Source organism: Eretmochelys imbricata, chromosome 4, assembly GCF_965152235.1.
Source record: "Eretmochelys imbricata isolate rEreImb1 chromosome 4, rEreImb1.hap1, whole genome shotgun sequence".
Taxonomy (NCBI): Eukaryota; Metazoa; Chordata; order Testudines; family Cheloniidae; genus Eretmochelys; species Eretmochelys imbricata.
Genome location: NC_135575.1, coordinates 9,267,568 through 9,290,638, shown reverse-complemented (window position 1 = coordinate 9,290,638; position 23,071 = coordinate 9,267,568). Strand labels below are relative to the sequence as shown.

General features: G+C 42.6%; 1 protein-coding gene across 17 annotated transcripts in view; it reads right to left on the bottom strand.

The window, feature by feature from the left end:
* Positions 1-1,258: 1,258 nt before the first annotated feature.
* The window catches only part of ADGRL3 (adhesion G protein-coupled receptor L3), a 440,011-nt gene continuing 418,198 nt past the window's right edge, over positions 1,259-23,071 (bottom strand). For 10 of the 17 annotated variants that reach the window (XM_077814297.1, XM_077814299.1, XM_077814305.1 and 7 more), the window contains one exon: positions 1,259-2,061. In XM_077814297.1, coding sequence (XP_077670423.1) covers positions 1,259-2,061 — 803 coding nt within the window. Of the gene's footprint in view, positions 2,062-4,519; positions 4,572-8,318; positions 8,448-23,071 lie in introns of all 17 variants that reach the window. The other 7 variants (XM_077814310.1, XM_077814311.1, XM_077814312.1 and 4 more) reach the window with 5 other exon arrangements.

The window sequence follows — 23,071 nt, the reverse complement described above, 5'->3', positions numbered from 1 at the left end:
TACAAGTGCCTAGATCGGGAACCAGACTGAGGCCTGAAGACTCTTAACTCCTACAGGGATATTGTTTTCACATGCAGAAGCCCAGCTATAACTATAAGAGATCTCTTGGCTTCTAGTACCGTGCCTACTGCCTGGGTGAGGGATGGCTTGCCAAATATGCTTCATATTATTATTATTATTATTATTATCAGTTGTGCACTGTAAACATAAAGTTTGCCCTGCTCTAATCTGCAAAATTTCTGTTGGCAATACACCGACTGAAGAAAGAGAAAGCATGAGAAAAGAAAATTCCATCGGTTGGAAAGAATTTGTGATCGTATTACTAGAATACGAACCTTAGAGAGTGACTTTTTTTTGTTTTGTTTTTTTGTGTTTTTTTTTTTTGCCCAGTGACATTTTCAAAGAATAAAATGGCAAAAAAGGATTTATGAAAAACCTTGCTCCTACTGGTAGACAAATTTGCAAGACCAGCACAACAGAAAAAGTTTTTTTTTTTTTCTTCCACTACATTAACAGGGACGCAAGTTCTGGAGGAACAAAAAGCAGACTATATGTGCAATGCTAGTATCTGTACATTACATAGAAATTGTTCAATTTTTTTTCTGCCATTAGTTTTTTTTATCAGTTAATACAGCAAAACATAAAATATGCGTGTAGCATATATAATTCTAGAATTCCCTTCCGTTTCATTAGATTTTGTTTTGTTTGCTCCCACAGCTAAGCGCGCTGCAGTTAAATCAAGTTGTGAGTGACCAAAAACCATTATGTGATACAGATTCATAATAAACAGGTTTGCTATTTTTTGTTGTTGTTTGTTCTTTGTGCAGCACTCCCACCGAGATGGGTCATCACTACTAGTTTCAAACGCACGTTTTGGCCTTTTCTTTTTTTTTTTAAATCAGGTCCTCAGTAATAATAGCAACAGAGCATCAAGGATGTTTAAACAAACACAGCATAACTTGAGAAGGCCACGAAGTGTGCCATTGTCTGGTGTATCTCTTTCATTAACATAATGAAGTCTGTCTGAGAGAGGGAGGGGAGGAAAGGGGTGGAATTTCATGAGTTATTCTTCTCCCCGGGCTGGCCTAAAAATTCCAGTAAAAAAAAAAGTCTGACCGTTTGTTTGTTTTTTAGAACAGCACGAAGATTTAGGAGTACACACAATATTACCACTGCTTGTATTAACTCAGAACAGTAAACCAGGTGTTAGGGACAAGAGGGAAGGGATGTTGGTTGTTTTACATTTTTGCTTAATCTTCTATAGACTAGTGACCAAGTGAGCAGGTCCTTTGGAACTCCCTTCAGGGGAAGTCCCGTCTTTGCTCGGTGGGACTATAAAACCATCACTGCTCCCTCGCCCCAGCTGGTAGTAAGTGTGTAGCTGATGGACGTGGTTCCTGGAGCCTAGATTTGGCATGCTTTTGTAGTACACATCGTCGGCATCACCAGTTTTGGCCGTGGGGGGGTCGGTCTGGGTGCTGGTGGTAACGCTTTCTGTGACGGGCATGCCAGCCAGTGCAGGCATGCTGGTATACAGAGAATCCCTGTTGGGTGACTGGTGGTCTTCTGTGTGCTCGTTGGTTAGCAAGGGGAAAAAGCTCTCACTGTTGTCTTGCGGGATCCGTCTCCTGGTGTAGTGGTGCGGCTGGTGGTTCTCGGCGGAATAAACCCTTGGCGGCAGCAAGGGGGCGTCTGACTCTTCGTGGATGAGTTCCAGGCCCAGGCTCTCCTCGTGGTTGAAGGAGGTGGCGTCGTCGAGGACGATGGCGTCGTCCTCGGTCGCACTGCCGATGTTGTTGACGAGTTTGTTCACCAGGTTCCTGTTCTGTTCGCTGGAGCGCTCGTGGTTGTTCAGATAGGAAGGGATGTAGTTGGAGGTGAGTTCCTTCAGGATCTTTTTCTCTAGGGCAGTCTCGGTGTGGTTATTATACCCACGGTCAATGATTTGCACACAGTTGCTCAGGTACTCGCCGCTGGCGATGCTGTAGCTGTTGCCGTGGTTACCATTCAGTGGTAGAGTATCCATGACACTTGTATCCCTGGCATTGTTCAGAAGCCCCTCTGAAAAACATCACACAAGAGAGGGTGACTTGGGCAAAACAGGACATTCGCGCAGGATTCGCACAAACATCACATTTTCTTAATCAATCAATGCTGCACTGTGTTGCTACATTAACACAGCAGCTGTGTAAAAATAGATATCAAACAAAATCAAAAGTTAGATTGGGTTTGATAACAATCATAGCGTTATGGAATAAACAAAAAAGCTTAATAATCTTTTACACGGGAACAAGAGCGCTAGCTAATAAGATTAAGGTTTTTCCACTGAAAATGATGTCTGGTATCAGGTATTGCACTTGATTTGTCAGTAGCTTATAAGAAGGAACAGCCCCTCTCCAAATAGCTCCTGTTCATATCACACATAGCTGCTCCCAAATGCTATCTCAGTTTCTTTTATATGTTCCTTAAAACTCAGGTGACCAGACAGCAACTGTGAAAAAACGGGGCAGGGTGTGTGTGTGCGGGGAGGATAGGCACCCATATTAGAAAAAGTCTCCAAAAATGGGACTGTCCCTTTAAAAATGGGACACATGGTCACCCTACTTAAAACTAAGAAATCTATGGGGCAGATGTTCAACTGGTATAAATTGTCCTAGCCCCACTGATTTCATAATAGGAGGACCTGTATTTACAGTGTAGCTATCCCATTCCCAAATCATGGTTTAGGAACCCGATTGCATACATGAGCTCTTGGGGGGATATTCTTATCTTCCTTACACCTATGCGACTCCTCTTGATGCAATGGGGTTGTATGGATATAATTTATAATTTTTGCTTCATGGTGACTAGCTTGTGTATCGGTGTTTGATTTTTTATATCAGTTTCTATCTTTGAGACATGTTTGCAAAGAAATTATACATCACATCCCTTCTGTAACAAGGGCATGGCCAAAATTATTTGCATGATGCTGTGCTGTGAATTTTATATCATAGTCATATGCTAGGGATTACAGTTCTGTGAGTGTTGTTATTGCTAAGCTCCATATACTATATTCTTTCAAAAGCTGCTTCTGAGTTTCACTTTTTCATTAGGTAGCTTTGTTCAATAGCAGGGACAGTGCATGCTGTAGGGATTATGGGCACTGTAGATTTGATGGGGTGCATTTTCATCAAGGCTGCTTGGGTATTTAGTCACGTTTGCATGAGTCAGCCAGCTATAAGCTTGCCTGCCATTTTGAAAATGTATCCCTCTAATGTTAGGAATTCTGACCTACAACAGGAAAAAATACATATATAACTGCAGAAACGAGGCCAGTGCCTTCTAGGAATGAGCTGGTTTTGTTGAAACTATTTAATTAACAATACAAATTTTCATAAACCTACTAACACTGTAAAAAAAAACCCAGGGGCTTGAATCTTCACTCACTTACACCAGCGTAGATAAAGAGTAACTGCTTTGAAGCCAGTGGAGTAAATCCAATTTCAGTGAGAGGAGAATCAGGTCCTGGCATGTTAAGCTATCATGCTAATGACTATTGTGGTCACTAGAATGAACACCCAACATGAGACTGTATGAAACTTTCCACGTGTTTTTTTAGTTAGTGCATTCAGATGCTGCCAAAAATCCCAGACAACACTGAACCAGCAGTGGTGGGTTAGAGCAGCTCTGTGTTGACAACAAAGATTAACGGTCATTCACATCAGCAAGAAAAACTCTTAATACACTGCTAGTCTACCTTCTGAAAATATCGGGTTCAGTCTATATCTGTGATGCAGTACTTACAGTATAGCTATCTAAGACTGGAAAGTGCTACTGCAGACTTTGTTCTTTTTTTGAGTGAAATGTCCTGAATATGTCATCCCTATTTTGGATTTCTGGTGCATACGGTATATTGTTGTATCATGTATTTCCAAACAAACAAGGAAAGTTATGCATAAAATAAACTAGCCATCACAGACATAGAACAAAGCCATTTATTTTCATGTTAGAAGGTCTCCGTAAATGATCCACAACGTTTAAGGAAAATAAAAAGCAAATATTTTTAAAGGACTGTATGTAATGAGTGATTGTTACTACAGTGTCTCTTGATGGTCATGGCTGAGTAACTTATGCATTGAGTCACTGCTTGTTATTTCTGCTGCCAATGCATAGAATTGGAGGCTGGAAGATTCTGTAGGAAAATAACATGGATGCATTGCATTTGAAATAGAGTAAGTTTCATAATGAAATATGCCATATAAACTGATAAAAGGTTTATGACTTTGCAAATAAAAATGTTTAATTTAAAACAATGTAACACACATGTAGTTACATGAGACTTAGAACCTATGTTGGGTAAATGACACAAAAAAGGAAATAGACAACAAAAGCATCTAATCTGTATCAATATATATAATATCTATATATATTAATCCATATGGTTTTTATTCTTTTGTTTTCAGAATTGTGAGAGATGAACTGTTTTTAAATAACTACATCATCTATATGTGATGCAATAAAAGTGAACTAAAAAAATTACATTTGATATGCAATGTTTAGCTTTACTCCCATACTTGTCTCTCTGTAGGGCTCTAAACGACAGCATGAAGAAAAGGAAAGAAAAAACAACAAGTAAGCTTACAGCGACAGTAGGAGAAACATGAGTAAAAAGCAAATTGATGATATGCAGAAAAAAGAGTTAACAGAAATAATTTCCACTGCCCAGAATACATGAATCTGTTACATGATTTATTTCAGGTTAAAATACTGACATTTTAGACAAAAAGAATGTTTTAAGCACAATAATAAACATGTTACTTTTAAAAAAGATCTCTTTTTGATTTTTTTTTTCATCTCAGTTTACATTTTTAGGGTGCAACACAAATCAAGAATAAACATCTGGAAATGTACAGTTTAAACTGGCAATCCCAACTCAGAAAGGCAGACACCTTTAGTGTCATTAGAATGAATGTCTTTACTTACTGTTAGTTATAACCACCCCAGCAGTTAACACTGAAACCCATTTCCTTGTTAAACTGTTGTGTCTTCCATCTTTTGCACACTGTTTTGTTACTGTGGGGGTTTTGCTCAACCAAGGGGTGCTGGCATTTTAAAATCTTTTGCAATGAAGCATTTATTTATTTATTTGCTTTTGTTTTTAAACCAAACACACCAAAGATGAGGATGAAGTGTTAACTTTCAATTTCCCATTTTGTATTGGTTTGTGGCACACCTCATTTATGTTATCTTATTTCCTTCTTCTATTAAAATAATCTTTCACAAAAGCTGTTGTAAAACACCCATCATTTATCCAAGACTTGAATTGATTTCAGCCTATCCAGTGAAAACACCTCCTCTCTCAGGTGGCAACCTCTATGGTTCAGCAAACCCCACAATTTCTCAGCTACTACCTTATTCACTCCTTATTGGTCAAACCCATCCCATCAAAGGAATCAAGCGTGTCACCACTAACTTCTAAGGCCTGACCTGACGGGTCTTTCCATTGGTTTCAATGGGCTTTGGATCCTAACGGCAAACACCTGTTCTCAGACAAAACTGCCGCAGTACAGAGCGCAAGTTGGGACCCTCAGGGCATGTGGTCTGCAAGTGGGCTATACACAGCTCCCCCTGAAGTCAAATAATTATGAAAACAGATTTCCACAAACAGTGCTGAATTCTGCTTTTGCAAGGGAGAGCAGCTGCAGAGATTCCCTGCCCAGAAATAGCAGATCCAAAGGGCTTATCTTGATTAAGATTTAGTGACATTTGGTTAGAATGTTTTAGCTAGCACATTATAGAAGTCTAGACCAGAGACGGTATCTTCAACTTGAACAGCGCTAACATACACTGGAACACAGAAATTGCTGCCCTGGATCGGACCCCAGGTCTATTCAGTCCAGTACCTTGTCTCTGACAATGGCCAATACCAGACATTTCAGAGGGAGGTGCAAGAAACCACTGCCTTGTCTACATTAGAGTTTTAGAACATGTTAGATAGAAGATGTTCTCTAGCGTGCTGTAACCATTAAATCCCAGTCAAGACAAACCCAAATGTGGTGACAATTCGTAGTGTGTGGGAAGCGCACAGAAGCCATGCTTAAGTGGCACCAAGTGTATATTTATAAAATGTGTTAATGACTCAATAGATTATCACAATGGCTCCATTAGTTTGGCTATTGGGTCAGTATGCATGAATCCCAGGAGATTCATAAGGCCTTTTGTGGAACGTGTATTTACTAACTTGAGGCTGCAATATGGACTTCTGTAAAATTCATAGGGTCGTACGTCAAACAGTACGAAGAAACTCCTGCCCAGAGACAATCACCTAGTTTTGAAGGCAATACGTATTACATTTCTTACTTCCCAGGATATATGTATGATTAGCAATAAACTCGTAGTCTCCCAGAAATACTGACTCCAATTCTGCTCCCACTGAAGTCAATGGCAAATATCCAGTGGGTTAATTGGCATCAGTACTCGCAGAGTTCTCTTTAATTTCTATTGACTGAACCCTGAACAGATCTGCTTTTAGCATACTTATAACCTCTCTGGCCCCAGTTCTGCTCCCTTGTATTGAGTAGCACCTTAAAATCAAAGGGACTATTTGTGGCATGAGGTTCTACTCAGTGCAAATAACAGAATTAGCAGCTGGGCCTTAAAATTAGATGGACATTTTTTTTTTAAATGCACTTTCTAGAAGAAACTTTTTGTCATATTTCAGCCCTGAGCACATTTGTAGAGCTGAGACACACAGCCAGGAAAATTGGGGATTACAATAAGCCAAATGCTGACTCAACATTACCTGCTGCCATCCAGAAAGTACCTCTATAACCCAGTTTAAAACTTCCCCTGGCTAGTTTTGAAAGCAGATATAAAATGATGTTAATCTTAAAGCATAGCATCTTTTTAACAGTAACAACCTTATCACTTCTCCAGCAAGAAAATATAAATATTTACATGCCAAAACTGTACAGATTATCAAAACTTGCTTCAATAGTTGTGGTATAACAAACTTAAAATTCAGAGCAATTCACGCTTAATGTTCATTCCTTTAACAAGAATTAGTGCAATCTAATTTATTGTGAAAAGTCAGTACGGTTCAAGAAATTTATGAACAGAAAAAAGGTCAAATGCATATGCTTTCCCCCTTGTTGTTGGAAATAAAAGACCCTAGTGATACAATTCAATATATAATTTTATCATAAACAATGCTGCATCTTACAACATATCTTTATTGCTTGCACTGTTGCTGTTATTTATTTACTTCCTATGAGACCCTTTACTGCAAAGGGACACCTTAATTAGAAGAGGAGCAAATAAAGAGAGCTGACATTTTGGAAAGTATTTGTGTTTGAAAGCAGAGTTACTCTCCAATGATTCAGTTGCCTATGGGGGGAAAAAAAGGATAAAAGACTGAACTATTGAACTTAACAGATGCAACCTGATCAAGTGTCCAAATACCAGATTTATTCCCCAAATCATTTGTAAATAGACCTATCCATAACAAAAAGCATTGTGACATTCATTTACAAACATAGTCTACTCATGCAACCAGAGCAAATACAGAAGACAAATATATAGGTCACAAGGGAATGATTTTTTGCAGTAGAATCTTATAGAGCAGGTCCAGCTGACGCTTTGCAGCTATTTGATTCCCATTTACTAGAACAAGGTTACAAGAAGAGTTTCTAGTTTCCTGGAGCTCTTATTTGATCTCTTTAGAGCACATGTAGTTTGTATTTATTTACATGACAATACATATATTACTCCACTCTAAAATCTGCTCTCTTTGGAATCGGTTTACATTTCTGCTTCCATATCCCTCTTAGAGCTCAAGGGTGTGGTTTTTTTTAATGCATAATCTCTGACAGACACATTGATGAGCTATTGACAATTTATTTTTCTATATGCTATTTCAAAAGCAATAGTAACTTTGGCATCAAAGGCCATTTTGACCTCACTTACCTTGAAAGGTGCTCCTCTTTCTAAAACGAATGACAAAGAAACGAACTGACAACAAAGCGATAAATGGATACAGCAGACAAAACACACACTGATGACTAAAACAATACAAAACCAAAAGAATCAAAACCACCACACATATTTGAATGGATCTGATGAGCGGCTATCAAACTGAGGTCGGTCGTTTGGTAGGGCTAGTGAGAAAAAACCTAAGGAAAATGGAAAAATGTACTGAGATGAGAGGAGAGATTATTTATACCCAGTTCCAAAAAAACAGGGAAGGGGGGAAAACAAAGGGAAAAAAGAAAAAATGTGCCTATATAAGCCACATAAAATGGGACTCTCACTAGAAAAATTAGAGAGAAACTCCTGCACACCTTGTGTGTTGTACATGCTGACAGAAGGGTTGTTATAGACCGCCGATTCCCCGAGCAATGTATTATAAGGGTTGTTAGTGCCATGAGGACGAAGCAGAGCATTGGTTATAAGATGATTAGCCATGGCTCCTGGAGCAGCCCGATAGAAAGACAGAGAAAAAAAAGGTCAATCAGGCAAACGTGGTATAAAAAAAAAAAGGAAAAAAGAACATTCAGCAGGACAACAGTTGAAATAGTTCTGATTACAAGCAGCCAGCTAATTAGACTTGAAAACTATATGCCACTAAAGCAGCACAGATGTTTCTGACAATGCACAAATCCAAGTCGATGCGAAAGAAAATGGATTGGAATGCTGATAAGCCACATTTATGGCGGTTTCCCTAGTTGCTCAAAGTATAAGCAAGGGTACGACAAAAGGTGACAGTCTACACAATGCGGGGGAGGAGGGGACCCTGTCCAGAAAGTGCCAAATGAACCAAACAATAACAATGACTCACATGAAAATACATTCACCTCTCACTGTTGACTCAGGTTTATTTACTGGTCGCTCGGAACATATATAAAAAAGTAAGGATGGAAAATGTTGGCTGCCTTAAGATTCTGGGCACTTATGAGAGAGCTCTTATTCAGGGAGCAGCTATTTACGTGCAATAGGGCAGGTACAATTCTATCCACTGTGCTTTAAATCCACTCGGTAACACCCTAATGTGCAGCAGCAATGTGTCCTTACAAGCGTGAGCATCATCATCCTTTCAAGAGTTCCTACAGACAGGACGAGTGCAGCCCAAAGAGGTCTTGCTATTCCAAGGCTGTACGTTGCCTTTGCAAATACAATTGTTCACTCACGTCCTCGTTGGCTGTCGTTTTGGAAATTACAACCTAGAGGAAGCTGAGGGGACACAACTCCAGCCTGTTCTTTATGCTAAATTTCGGGAGGATGAGCTGCTGGATTCTTGCTCTTCAGCATGTGACCAGAGACACCTACCTTGTTGTCTAAGGGAAGGAAGTTGGCATGCATGGCGATGACTTCCCTCCCCTGCCTTAGCCAATTTGCAGCAGGCCAAAAGCCCCTTTTGAAGCGGAGGTATGGAATGATGGAGGTGGCTGGTAGGTCTGTGTGTGTGGAGAGTGGAGAATGGGAGGACCCCAGCAGAAACACACACCCACGCAAAGGGGTAGTTGAAAGTCTGACAAGGATCACAGCATCGTTACCAAAGACCAACCTGCAGGCTAGGAGCAGAGAGAAGGGACATTCCCTCGGTCACTGGCCGGAAGAGTCAAGCGCATACATGTTCTTTACTACCTGGCCTAACCTGGTCTCTCACACTTCCCTGCCAGGTCAGCAGGCCCTGCCGGGGCAAGAGGTGCTACAGCGGGCAAGAGGGGGCTTGCAGGACAGTGGAGAAAAGAGTAGGGCTGAAGAAAACAGAATGACACCTCTGCTTCAACAACCTGCTGCAAATGGGCAGCCCTGGGTGTAGATGGCTCTTCAAAAGGCACCAACCTGTCCTCCCTGCTTCCACTGCAGTACCCAACACAGGCCGGCGCCTCCGCTCCAGAGGTGCTCAGCTCATCTGTGGGGCATGCTAGGGGACACCCCCAGTCACAACAATATGCAGGCCTGCAGTGAGGACGGGAGGCATGGGGAGTTGGGAGGGCAGGGGAGAGGAAGCAGAACATGACTTAGCAACAAAAGGGGAAAAATGACAGAACAGAAGGGGTTTCAAAGAACATGTACGAGAGGGGGAGAGGACAGCAGCCATTTTGGGGCACGGCTTACTCAGACCCGGGACAGAAGGGTCTGTGTGTCACGTGGGGCTGTTGTCCCAGGAGGTGGCTGCATATCATTACCTGCCCAGATCATTTGTATCTTTCACTCTGTTACAAAGAGCTGGAAACTGCCCTGTGGTTATCTACTGAAACTCCTGCTTCCTGCTTAGCACGGGCTCTTCCAATGGTCCCCTGTCTGTACAGCACACGCTACCATGCCCTGGAGGCCCAGCCCTGGGCTTGGTGCAGTGCAGAGCTCTGCCACCCCACGGGAGGAGGAATTCTGCCCTTCAGGAGGTGTAATGTTACCTCCTTTGCTGGTTGGGGGGCAGGGAAGCCCATGGCTCTGGCCTTGCCCCTTGGGGGGCATCTTGCCTAGAGGGAGCAGTCTGCATGTCCCTGAGGACAGGGACTGTAGCTATGAGGTGTGAAGAGAGTGGGGTGCTTTCCTTGGGCACCAGAATGACAGCCAGGCACACACACACATATATACATATTCTCATCTGGATTTGCTGCTGATGGAAGGGGCTAGACTGAGGAACCTGGAGATTCTCCCTCTCTCTATCTTAGAGCACTTCAGAGGCAGTGCATGTCTTACCTCACCACCAATGCACCTCACCAACCCCAGAAGGAACCACCCCACTGATGACAAGTACAATCAGCCTCTATGGGCTGGCCTCTCTGTTGAGATGTAATGGTGATTTTGTGATGCTGACACCTGCCCACCGGGGACTGGACTGAACCCCACCCCCACATTTCACATAGGATACACAGCCGCTGATAAAAACCTTGGGACTCTACCATGGAGGTGGATTTCCTGAAAAACTAAGTGAACAACCAGGCTGTGTACGTTAGGGCCTGCTACAGCATTTCATTTAAACGAACACCCGACCTCTGATGGGAAACTTAAAAAAAAAAATACATAGTTGGTCAGACTTTGCAATTCTGACTCTTAATGAATAATATCTCTCCAGTACGACAAGGAAAGAAACTGGCCTCACACAGACTGCGTATAAATATACTAAACAAGAATAACAGCCCCTTATTTTCTGTCTCTCTCTTTCTTACTCAGGTCAATTCCATTAAAATTATTTCATTGCACGGCTGGGGCCAAATTCTGCTCTTGGTTACAGCAGTGCCAATCTGGAGTAACTCACTCCGCTGAAGTCAGAGGGTTTAATCTGGATTTATAAAGTAACTGAGCACAGAATTTGGCCCTGCTTGTTTCCCCGCTGCAAAAGGCGGCTGGGATCATGGACCTTGCTTCTTTCAAAAATGGGACGGTCAAAGCAAATAGGACCTTGGTCTTTACAAGAAAATAATACATAATGTTATTATTAAAGAGTTTGGATCCAGCCCCTAATTTTGCCTTCAAGACCCTCCCTTCTGCTTACTGGTCTCTTTTGTAAAGCACTTTCAAGCCTGTGGATGAAAAGTGCTATGTAAGAGACCGATATAATTATGAATCAATCTCAGAAGCACAATCTTCCCAGCTCCAGTGACTGCTGCGGGGTGGGGGGAGGGGGAGCTCCAAATGACTGATAATTAAAGCTTTAATTAAAAAAATAATATTAAAAAATGACGGAGCTCTCTTTTCAAAAGGGAAGGTCAGTAATAAAAAAATCCAAACCCCTGACACTAGCTAGCCACACTTCTGACTTTCCATCCGGCTTTCTTTGTTAGACTTCAACATCACCATGGCAACCACCAGGGCTAGTAGAACGAGAGGATTAGGACTTCAGATGAGGAATGAGCAGCGGGGGCAGGTGAACTCACCAACAACCCTCCTGTTTGCATGAAAATGTCCTTGGTAATAAATAATGAGCAAAGCCAAATATAGGAGACATGTGATCCGAGCAGCAGGGTTTCTAAAAATATCAAAGGTTTCTATAAGACTCCAGCTCCTCTGTAACAAGTGGCTGGGAAGAAAAAGGAGTGAGAGAGAAGCGAATTATTTCCCCAAAGAAACAGCGTGCCAGACAAACTAGAGCACTTAGCAACAGAGCCTGTGGGAGACGTTACGGCAACAGAGTGCAGACTGCGATGATAGGGAAGTGTGTGGAATGGGGTGACAGGTTGGAAAGGAAAGGTGCTTTGAAAGTTGCTAGTGAAGGCCGGGGCACGTGAGTTTCAAAGTAGAAGGAAGCAGGCTGTGTATGTGAACTGACTGTTTGGATTCCACTCAGTGTGAGGAGCTTTTCTTGCTATGTGCTGTCTGACTTATCCCTGGCTGTCTGCCCAATATCCTCAGCCAGAAGCATCTGGTTCATAGTTTGTATTTTCTTATTTATTCACTTATAGCTGGATCCTAAGCTCCATTGCTTTCAATGGAGGAATGCCAATTTACACAAGCTGAGGATATGCCCCCAATATCTTCTTCATGTAGCTAGCATTTAATGATAGCCTTCCTTGCATAACACCTCTCTGCTCAGTTTCTCATGGCACTTGCATATTGTGCGTATTCGGCAAACACATAATTTATTTGTTTAGTTACATGTGACCGGTTGTCAGCTTCTGTGAGTGGAAATTCCCGGGGTTCTGTAAGTTGAAGAGATGTTATCGATAGCACCTTAATTTTGCTTTCCAAAACATTGTTGCACTCTACATTATTGTAAGCGTGTGGCCATGGAGTCGGAAAGAATCAAGGATCATCCCAGACACACATCTTGGGGTGTGCTCGTCTAATGAGAGGAGCCAACCAAAAACGGAGCCAGTAGCCAAAGGCGAGTAACCATAGTATACAAAGATCAGAAGTTGTAACTCTGAACAAAATAATACAAAGAGACAGCAACACTCAGGTTTCTGTTTCAACAACGCAAAAGTTCTGATCTAGGATTTGGTTCAATCCAACATATAGCTAAAAAGCAACTGTGCAATTCAGATCTAGATCCTGGTTGAGATTCTAAGCACCTTCAAAGTTCATAGATACTCAGTTACAGGTTGCTGGTATGGGATTATCTCCAATAAACCGTTTAAACACTATGATTATAAACAGAGATTTACTATGTGAAAATGGCACTCTCTTACTCAACACCAGAGTTGCTTGAGTAATTCGTAGCAAATAATTTTTTCAACTCATTTCGCCACTTTTTCTGTTCATGAGTTTTCAGCAGACAGATCACAATTTTCTCAGATTTGTTATTCAGAATTACTAGTTGGATATATTCAGTGACTTATTCTTGGTCTGTGAGAGAGTTTGATATTTTATAGATGAACTTTTTTGATTTGTCACAAGATCTCTTTTTGTTGAAGGACTGGATGAGTGTCACTTGTAAGGCCAGATTCTGATACCCTTACTTATGGTGAGTAGTCCTTTGGTTGGGGAGTAGTCCCACTGATTTCAGTGGGATCACTTCAGAGGCAAGTTTATTATTTAATGTGAGCAACTGTCATCTGCAACTGGTCCTTAGAATCAGATTTCCTCAATGAAAAGTCAACATGATGAATCTGAAATCTGCATTTCACAAATATTCTGCTTACATTTTCTGTTTTGGCAAAAGTTCCTGTTAGGAAAGTCATCTGCTAGAATATACACCAAAAGCAAATAAAAAAAAAGGTGCAAACACAGTCCAAACGAATTATCCTATAATCCAAATAGTTGTGTGCCCTCCCCCCCCTTTTTATTTTATTTAATTTATTTGCAATACTCACTCAGCTGTACTCAACATACCAACTCTGTGGGCATCTTCAAGTCATAGCTGCTTATTTTACTGACGAAGCCAACTTGAACTGTTGTTGACAATGCAGAACCAACACAGTTACTAAAGAGGGAACCAAGTTCTAGTTTTCTCCACGCATGGTTTTTACTAAGCTAAGTTCTGAACACAGAATCTTTATTATTGGTGGAGGTTTAAGAGGCATAATTTTTATATCCTAGGCAGCCGGGCTGTCAGTTCGAAAAATCATCTTTTGAACTGTAAACTCTGCAAATCCAATATAGAAGCCGAGGGAGAACAAATGACAAACACCATGATGCCAGTTTTTACAGTCACTCTTCTGACTATAACTGCACATAAAGGCTTTAAATTGTTAATTTATCTACTCTGTGTGTATATGAAAGTAGATACCATTTTTACTATAGCGTGCAATGTGAATTGTACCTTATTTCCCACTTTGTTAGACAGAAATTCACGTCCTTGATGCAGGAGGATATTGAATGAAGAAATAATTTTGGAAGAGTTCAATGTGATGCATTTAATAGAGAACTGCACATCCATTAATAGGTATGCTTTTAAACATTCAATGAAAGCAAAGAATGAAAGGGAAGATGACAGGTGGATGTCACTCGAGTCTAGACTATATCATTCAGGACCACAATTCAAATAACTTCTTGCTGACAGCTGGCTGACAAAGCAGTGTGGAAGGCCTTTAAATGAACTTGAATCGTCTGACTGGTCTACCCAGTAAACACCATAAAGGAAATGCATTCACGTGCTTCTTCAGACTTGGTGAAAAAACATTACCTTTCAAAAGCAATTAACAAAGTTACTCAAGAGATGTGCCTTTCTCTAGGATCACATGCCTGTGCAATTAATACCATGCTCACATACCCAGTTTGAGGGAAACGGACCCAGTCTGTTATGCCTGGCTTCAACCTTTCTCCATTCCAGTCTAAAATTGTCCAGGCCTTAGCCTGCGTGCTCTTCAAAAAGAAGAAACCTCAACCCCTTTTCCACCCCAGTATGCTATAGTATTGTACAATTAACTATCTACTCCCTGCAGCAGCTGGCACTGGCCAGTGTATCGTTCTATGATAATTATGTGGCCTACATGACCACAGTATCTCTGAGCCTCACAGTCTTAAATATATTTATCTTCACAACACCCCTGGGAGGTAGGAAGTACCACTGTACAGCTGCAGAACTCGGACCCAGACTAAAGGCAAGATCCACGAAGGGGATTTAGGGTTACAGTTGCAACACCTAGCGTTAGGCCCCCCTGCTGCCCAGTAAAATCCACAGCCCCTACTTAGGCACCCAGGTTCCCCATTGCAGTGCAGGGGGAGAATTAGGCACCTAAGACTCCGATTCACAGAAACCAGCATGCTGAGCAGGGAGCTGCCTAAACTAGCCAATACGAAATGCTGAGGGGAGGCTTAGGCACCTAACTCCGGGAGAGATCATAGAATCATAGAGGGTTCAAAGGGACTTAGGAACCCGACTCTGGGCCTTTCTCTGCTCAGGATTCTCAGCCGTGAATCCTCCACTGGAGTGAGGCTCCTAAGTCAAGTCAGCCTTTTTTCGCCAAAAAAAAAACCCTGGAGGAGAAGGTGGCAGTGCCTGGTCCCCCCCTCTGCCCAATAGCCCAGATGTTAGAGTTCTCGCTGAGATGTGGGAGACCTCACCCAGTCTGATTCGGAGCTGGAACCCAGCTCTCCAACCTCGGTACCCTGACCGCTGCGCTATGGAGGGTTCTGGGGTGAATCTCCATCTCTCCTGTTGAAGCTGCTCCGCTTGACATGAAATACTTTAATAGCTGTTGGGCCAGACAAAGAGAGAGAGAGAATGACTATATAGCCTGGCGGCTAGCACACTCTCCTGGAAGACCTGGGTTCAAGTTCCTGCCTCAAATCAGGCAACTCAGGGACTTTGCTTGCAGACAGTGAGATGCCTGGCGACTTCAGAGGCCTACAGCTGAGTGGGGATTTTAGGATCTAAATTTCGGATTTGGGTACCTGAAGTGGCAGCTAGGCACCTAAATCCTAGATCCTTTGTGGATCTAACCCCAGGTGGCTTGCATGAGGTGACAAAAGAAATTTGAGTCAGAGCAGGGAATACAGTCTGGTACCCTGACCACGGGATCATCCTTTCTTCAGCTAGGGTCAATGATATTGAACTAGACCGGGTCATGAGTCTCTTGTTGAAAGATTTCACTCACTAACATTATTGGAGCATGGCTTTGAGGCAGGAAATTCTCATTCATTTTTGGAGACTGGTGAATGAGTCGAGAAACACAGGTTCACAATACAAATGACTGATTTGAGAGGATTTCTTATTCCACATTCCTAAGGCTAAACTCTAGAAGAGAATTCAACTCTCTAATTCTGCTGGTACTGAAATAGCTGGGCTATGCTGATTGAAGTGTGTGAATTCTAGCCAGTTTTTATTAATTCTGGTATAAATGTATTTATTTGCATTCTCTGCAAATTGTCTGAAATTAAACATTCTTCATTTGCCTACATACAAAGCAGGAAAGAAAGCTTGTCTGAGCCAGACCTGGGGCTTTCCTTATCAGCGTTCAGTAATGTCCTTCACAGGCAGACTTTCCAAGTCTGTAAATGATTCTCTTATTCAAGTTCTCATTCTCATTTACTCAAACTGTTAATGCAATGATGAAGAGTCAAATGAGACATGTTCATTGGGCGAGGTGTGTGTATGTGTGTGGGGCGGGGACGACAAGTATTCCAGTATTTTGCTGGTACCCACAAACAAACGCTTGGACATTTAGATTTATCAAAAAAAGAAAAGGAGGACTTGTGGCACCTTAGAGACTAACAAATTTATTTGAGCATGAGCTTTGGTGAGCTACTGCTCACTTCTTCGGATGCACGAAAGCTTATGCTCAAATAAATTTGTTAGTCTCTAAGGTGCCACAAGTCCTCCTTTTCTTTTTGCAAATACAGACTAACATGGCTGCTACTCTGAAACCTTAGATTTATCAGGCTCTGTTCTTCTAATAGCCAACAAGATTGAGCTAATAAACTTCAATAAACTGGCCTATTAAATTTCTCTCAAATAGGTTTGTTGTCACTTGCAGTATCTAATCTATTCATTGAGAAGCTATTAATACTGACTGCAGTGAAACAGAGTTTCAACAAATGAGGTTCTGAAGCTCTGGGCCATCTTTGTCTGAAATTAAACATTCCATGCTTTAATGCAGAAATAAGAGATATATATGCATGCACGCACAGATTTGCATTTGATATATTGAGACCAGAGTCCTGTGCAGGATTGTAACTTGCAGTTCATATTTCAATCATTTGGCCGTTCGAGTTTAACTGGCAAACACTGGAGCTTCCACCATTGCAATCTGGACTTTCCTCTGATATTCAGGAAGTACCCGAATAAACCTACATGTTTATTGTTTATATTTCCTTTTCCTTATACCTGCTGAGATCCCAGTGTCTGGGACTCCCTTTAACTGAAGCTCTGTGACTGGATCGGAAGACACACAGAGAGTCAGATTTTCAAAACTGCTCAGCACCCCCATCTGGAGACAGACTTCCACGGGCCCATCGGCCAGTCAGGCACCAAAGTGAGCGGCCAACTTTGCAAAAGAGCTCAGTATGTTGAATGAGGAGCCCTTTGAAAATGTTCCAAAAATGGGTGCTGAGCCGTTGGAAAATGGGCCCTGAAAGCTTTTGAAAACCTGCCCCATGAAGTCTATATGCGGCATGTGACATTATTCACATGGTGCTCTCCAGCTTCTCGCCCAGCATGTGCTGAACTCTGCCAAACCTGGGAAGGTTCTGGTGGGATGGTCTTCTCTTTGTTTCTTCCACAGTTCTGGCTGGGACCCTGGAGGGTTAAGGGGAAGGGTGTGTGTGTTCCCAAGACACAGCAATACCTCTTTCTACCATCATCATGCCCCTTCCTGCATGTGTACACCCTTCATATACTGGTACTGTGTGCTTTCATGTCATCTCAGATCCCTTCTAGTTGCATTTATTTCTTAAGGACACAGCTCCCCACTCCCCTCACAGGCTCTGAGTGCAGAACAGTGGGGTCGTTCTGCCATGCAGGGTGGCTTCCACCCTCTGTGTGTCTCCAAGCACAGTTGTAGGGACGGGTGTCCCTGCGCCCTGCTTTGGAGGCATGCTTGGAGCAGGTCAGATCCCACTGCACGGGGTTGGGCTTTTTCCAGAGATACCAAGGCCAGAAGAGACCTTTGCGAGCATCTTGTCTGACTCCCTGTACAACAGAGGCCAGAGAACTGCCCCCAAAATAATTCCTACAGCAGATCTCTTAGAAAAACATCCAATCTTGATTTAAAAATTGCCAGTGACGGAGAATACACCACGATCCTGGGTAAATTGTTCCAGTGGTTAATTACTCTCGCCATTAAAAAGTTATGCCTTGTTTCCAATCTGTTCTTGTTCTCGACTACTCCCCTGGGTCTGCAGTAGTCTCCATGGAGAAGCTCTCCTACTCTTCTAGGCTATGGAAAAAGATTCCATCCCCCTGACATCTGCAGATCTCCCTGGCGCACAGCCAGATTACTCAGTTTGTTCATTCCTCCTCCAAAGTCACTACCTTCAGACTGCTCTGCAGTAATACAGCACTGGGTCTAATACTCCCCAAAGCTTGCTCTGCTTTCAGAAACTGCCTTGCCCTCCATTTTCTTCTTTAAATTTGATCCACCTAATGACCGACTTCCAATTATACGTCTGTCAATCCTAAAATCACAGCAGCCTCGAGGATCTCCCAAAGGTAGGACGCCACATCATTGAAATGTCTGCAACAAATCTTGGCTAACATAGCTTCAGGCAGCAGAGAGGTCAAATAAACTAGAAGACAATCGGCACTGGGATTCATTTTGCACATCACTAGAAAAATGAGTAACTGTAAATTCCCCAAGTCTTTACCCTCGATGCTAGAAATCATAATTTTTCTGGCATGAAAGTATGTCTGGTAAAAAGTGCAGAGGCAATTGTTAGTGCAAAGGGGAATCTACATTTTACAAAGTGAAAATAAACTGGTAACAACCTATTTTGTCCCATCTACCAGAATTCTTTCCTACCATGTATTACAGGAATACATGGTTAAAATGTAAGCCCTTCATTGTCAAGTCAGCAGCTGAAATTCAGCCCATGTGCACAGACAATCCAGGAAGTTTTTGGAAAGGGTAGGGGACAATTTCGTGGTGCAAGTGCTGGAGGAACCAACTAGGGGCAGAGCTCTTCTTGACCTGCTGCTCACAAACCGGGAAGAATTAGTAGGGGAAGCAAAAGTGGATGGGAACCTGGGAGGCAGTGACCATGAGATGGTCGAGTTCAGCTTCCTGACACAAGAAAGAAAGGAGAGCAGCAGAATACGGACCCTGGACTTCAGAAAAGCAGACTTTAACTCCCTCAGGAAACTGATGGGCAGGATCCCCTGGGAGAATAACATGAGTGGGAAAGGAGTCCAGGAGAGCTGCCTGTATTTTAAAGAATCCTTATTGAGGTTACAGGGACAAACCGTCCCAATGTGTAGAAAGGATAGTAAATTCGGCAGGCGACCAGCTTGGCTAAACAGTGAAATCCTTGCTGACCTTAAACACGAAAAAGAAGCTTACAAGAAAGGGAAGATTGGACAAATGACTAGGAAGGAGTATAAAAATATTGCTCAGGCATGCAGGAGTGAAATCAGGAAGGCCAAATCACACTTGGAGTTGCAGCTAGCAAGAGATGTTAAGAGTAACAAGAAGGGTTTCTTCAGGTATGTTAGCAACAAGAAGAAAGTTAAGGAAAATGTGGGCCCCTTACTGAATGAGGGCGGCAACCTAGTGAGAGAGGATGTGGAAAAAGCTAATGTACTCAATGCTTTTTTTGCCCCTGTCTTCACGAACAAGGTCAGCTCCCAGACTACGGCACTGGGCAGCACAGCATGGGGAGGAGACGACCAGCCCTCTGTGGAGAAAGAAGTGGTTCAGGACTATTTAGAAAAGCTGGACGAGCACAAGTCCATGGGGCCGGATGCGCTGAATCCAAGAGTGCTAAAGGAGTTGGCGGATGTGATTGCAGAGCCATTGGCTTTTATCTTTGAAAACTCATGGCAATCAGGGGAGGTCCCGGATGACTGGAAAAAGGCTAATGTAGGCCCCATCTTTAAAAAAAGGGAAGAAGGAGGATCCGGGGAACTATAGGACAGTCAGCCTCACCTCAGTCCCTGGAAAAATCATGGAGCAGGTCCTCAAGGAATCAATTCTGAAGCACTTAGAGAGGAAAATGATCAGGAACAGTCAGCATGGATTCACCAAGGGCAAGTAATGCCTGTCTAACCTAATTGCCTTCTATGACGAGATAACTGGATATATGGATGAGGGGAAAGCAGTGGATGTGTTATTCCTTGACTTTAGCAAAGCTTTTGATACTGTCTCCCACAGTATTCTTGCCAGCAAGTTAAAGAAGTATGGGCTGGATGAACAGACTATAAGGTGGATAGAAAGCTGGCTAGATCGTTGGGCTCATCAGGTAGTGATCAATGGCTCCATGTCTAGTTGGCAGCCGGTATCAAGCGGAGTGCCCCAAGGGTTGGTCCTGGGGCCGGTTTTGTTCAATATCTTCATTAATGATCTGCAGGATGGTGTGGATTGCACCCTCAGCAAGTTTGCAGATGACACTAAACTGGGAGGAGTGGTAGATACACTGGATAGTAGGGATAGGATACAGAGGGCCCTAGACAAATTAGAGGATTGGGCCAAAAGAAATCTGATGAGGTTCAACAAGGACAAGTGCAGAGCCCTGCACTTAGGATGGAAGAATCCCATGGACCGCTACAGACTAGGGACCGAATGGCTAGGCAGCAGTTCTGAAAGAACTGGGATTGTTTAGTCTACGTAAGAGAAGAATGAGGGGGGATTTGATAGCTGCTTTCAACTACCTGAAAGGGGGTTCCAGGGAGGATGGATCTAGACTGTTCTCAGTGGTAGCAGATGACAGAACGAGGAGTAATGGTCTCAAGTTGCAGTGGAAGAGGTTTAGGTTGGATATTAGGAAAAACTTTTTCACTAGGAGAGTGGTGAAGCACTGGAATGTGTTACCTAGGGAGATGGTGGAATCTCCTTCCTTTGAGGTTTTTGAGGTCAGGCTTGACAAAGCCGTCGCTGGGATGATTTAGTTGGGGACTGGTCCTGCTTTGAGCAGGGGGTTGGACTAGATGACCTCCTGAGGTCCCTTCCAACCCTGATATTCTATGATTCTATGACAGCACCACCTGATGGCTGTTCCATAATTTATATGGGTTGCAGCGATATGGGCTTCATATCACAGAGCTTGGAAATGATAACCCCTTCTTAGGGAGTCCGATGTGACTACATCTGGAATAGTGCATCGAGTATTCCATGCCATTTGTGGTGAGGAGCTACTAGACAGATGTAGAGGAAATGGAGGGAGTCTGGAGAAGCGCTGCTAAAAGATCAGGGAGCTGGATGCATTTATGCAGCAGGAAAGAGCTACATATATATATATATATATATATATATATACACACACACACACATTGGCTAAGTGGAAAGGGAGAAAGGAAGTGAATTAGTGGGATGTTACTGGGAGTTTTGGCAATGAACTGAGAAATTAAAAAGCCAGTCTGCTTTATCAGGAAATATTGACTGGCAGTGTGATGAACAAGTCTGAGAAGTAATCCCCCAAGGGAAGGGCTAGAAGCCCCATTGCTTGTGATGTATAATCCTGTGCTGCACAAGATGCTAGAAAATATACCATAGCATTCAATTCTGAGCTGGCAGAGAGAAGGCATGGGGTGACCCACTAAGTCATTGCCAACTCTTACATCTATGGTTCCATCAGGGGACAGGTGCCCACTTCAGAATTCCCCTCCCCTGAGAAGGACTGGAGGCCAAACAAACCTCTGACAGTCTAGAGACTGTCCCTTCAGGGCAGGCATGCTAGCAAGGGGGAAGCTTGTACTGCTGTGGAAACCCACCTCTTCCTCGGTCTGAGGACTAATAGAAGGCTTCAGTCTAAGATGATGTGCCCCTTTCACAAGCATTAAACTTCCATTACACTGGCTTTAGTAACAGAGCTCAAGTCTCTTTAAAATGTAAGCTCTTCGAGGCAGGGTCTGTGTCTTCCTCTGTGTTTGTACAGCACTGAAGCATACTTTGGGCATGAAGAGCACTGAGGGATAGAGTACAGCAGCTTAGAATAGGCACAACAGCTTTCTTGCAGGGCTGTCAATCTCTTTTTGTGCAGGGGGGTTACATTAACCCTTAATAATGTCTCCTGGAACGAGGCTACACATTTCCAGTGACTTATCACTGCCCTTGATCCAGAACAGGCCCACTACTCCTAAGAATGGGAGGTTTGCACACAGACTGAGGGCAGCATTGAGGCCATTGTATAATAACAAAGCAGTATGTTTGCAGTATGTTCACAAATTCTGCATGCCCAATTTGAGATACCTGGGCCCACATTCTCAATGGTACAGTGCATTTAGGCACCTCCCACTGAAATCAATATTCAATGGGAGTTAAGGACCTAAATATCTTTGAGGATCAGGGGCTTTGTGCTTGATTTTCAGAGGTCCTGAGCATCTGTAGCTCCCCTACCAGAAGGGCTCAGCACCTCTGAAAACTGGATACAAGGGATCTCAAGTGGGGTGCACAAATTCACTGAAAACTCCTGAAATATTTGGCTGGAAGCTCCCTAGTCCTTCAGTGGGATTACTCACATGCACAGAGGTAAGTGTCTGTAAAACCAAGTCCTTTCTTTGTAATGTTATTCCTATATTCATCATCATTAAATAAAAAAAAAATTGCAAGGCTTTTTTACTGCAACCAGTGTTCCTGCCACTTCTCTTTTCTTTGGCTATTTGTGTGTGCAGTTATGAACATGAATTTGACATGTAACTGTGTGTTCTTAGCATGTGTATTCTGGAAGTCTAATTTAGGAAAGCTAGCCTTTCAAATGCCATCATTAGGTTCCAGAGTCAAAGGGGCATCATCAGCTTGAAATATGGTCAGTTTAAAAATTTGAGTTAGAAGTGAATTCAGGATTACAACTGCCACTGAGTCTGTCTGCCTTTTTTTTTTTTTTTCGGTCTCACAATCATATTTTCCGATTAAAAATTTGTTCTCAACTGTTGCTTGCTGTGTGGAAGGGTCACAATGGAGGAATCTGATGACCTACCTGGCTGTTCCAGGAGAAACAGTTATGATATTGTTTGCTGAAAATTGTACATGGGAAACAAATTGAAAAAAACCTGTGAAAATATTTTTTCTCTGATATTTTTTCAGCCACAAGAATACCCTTTGGTATCACTTAT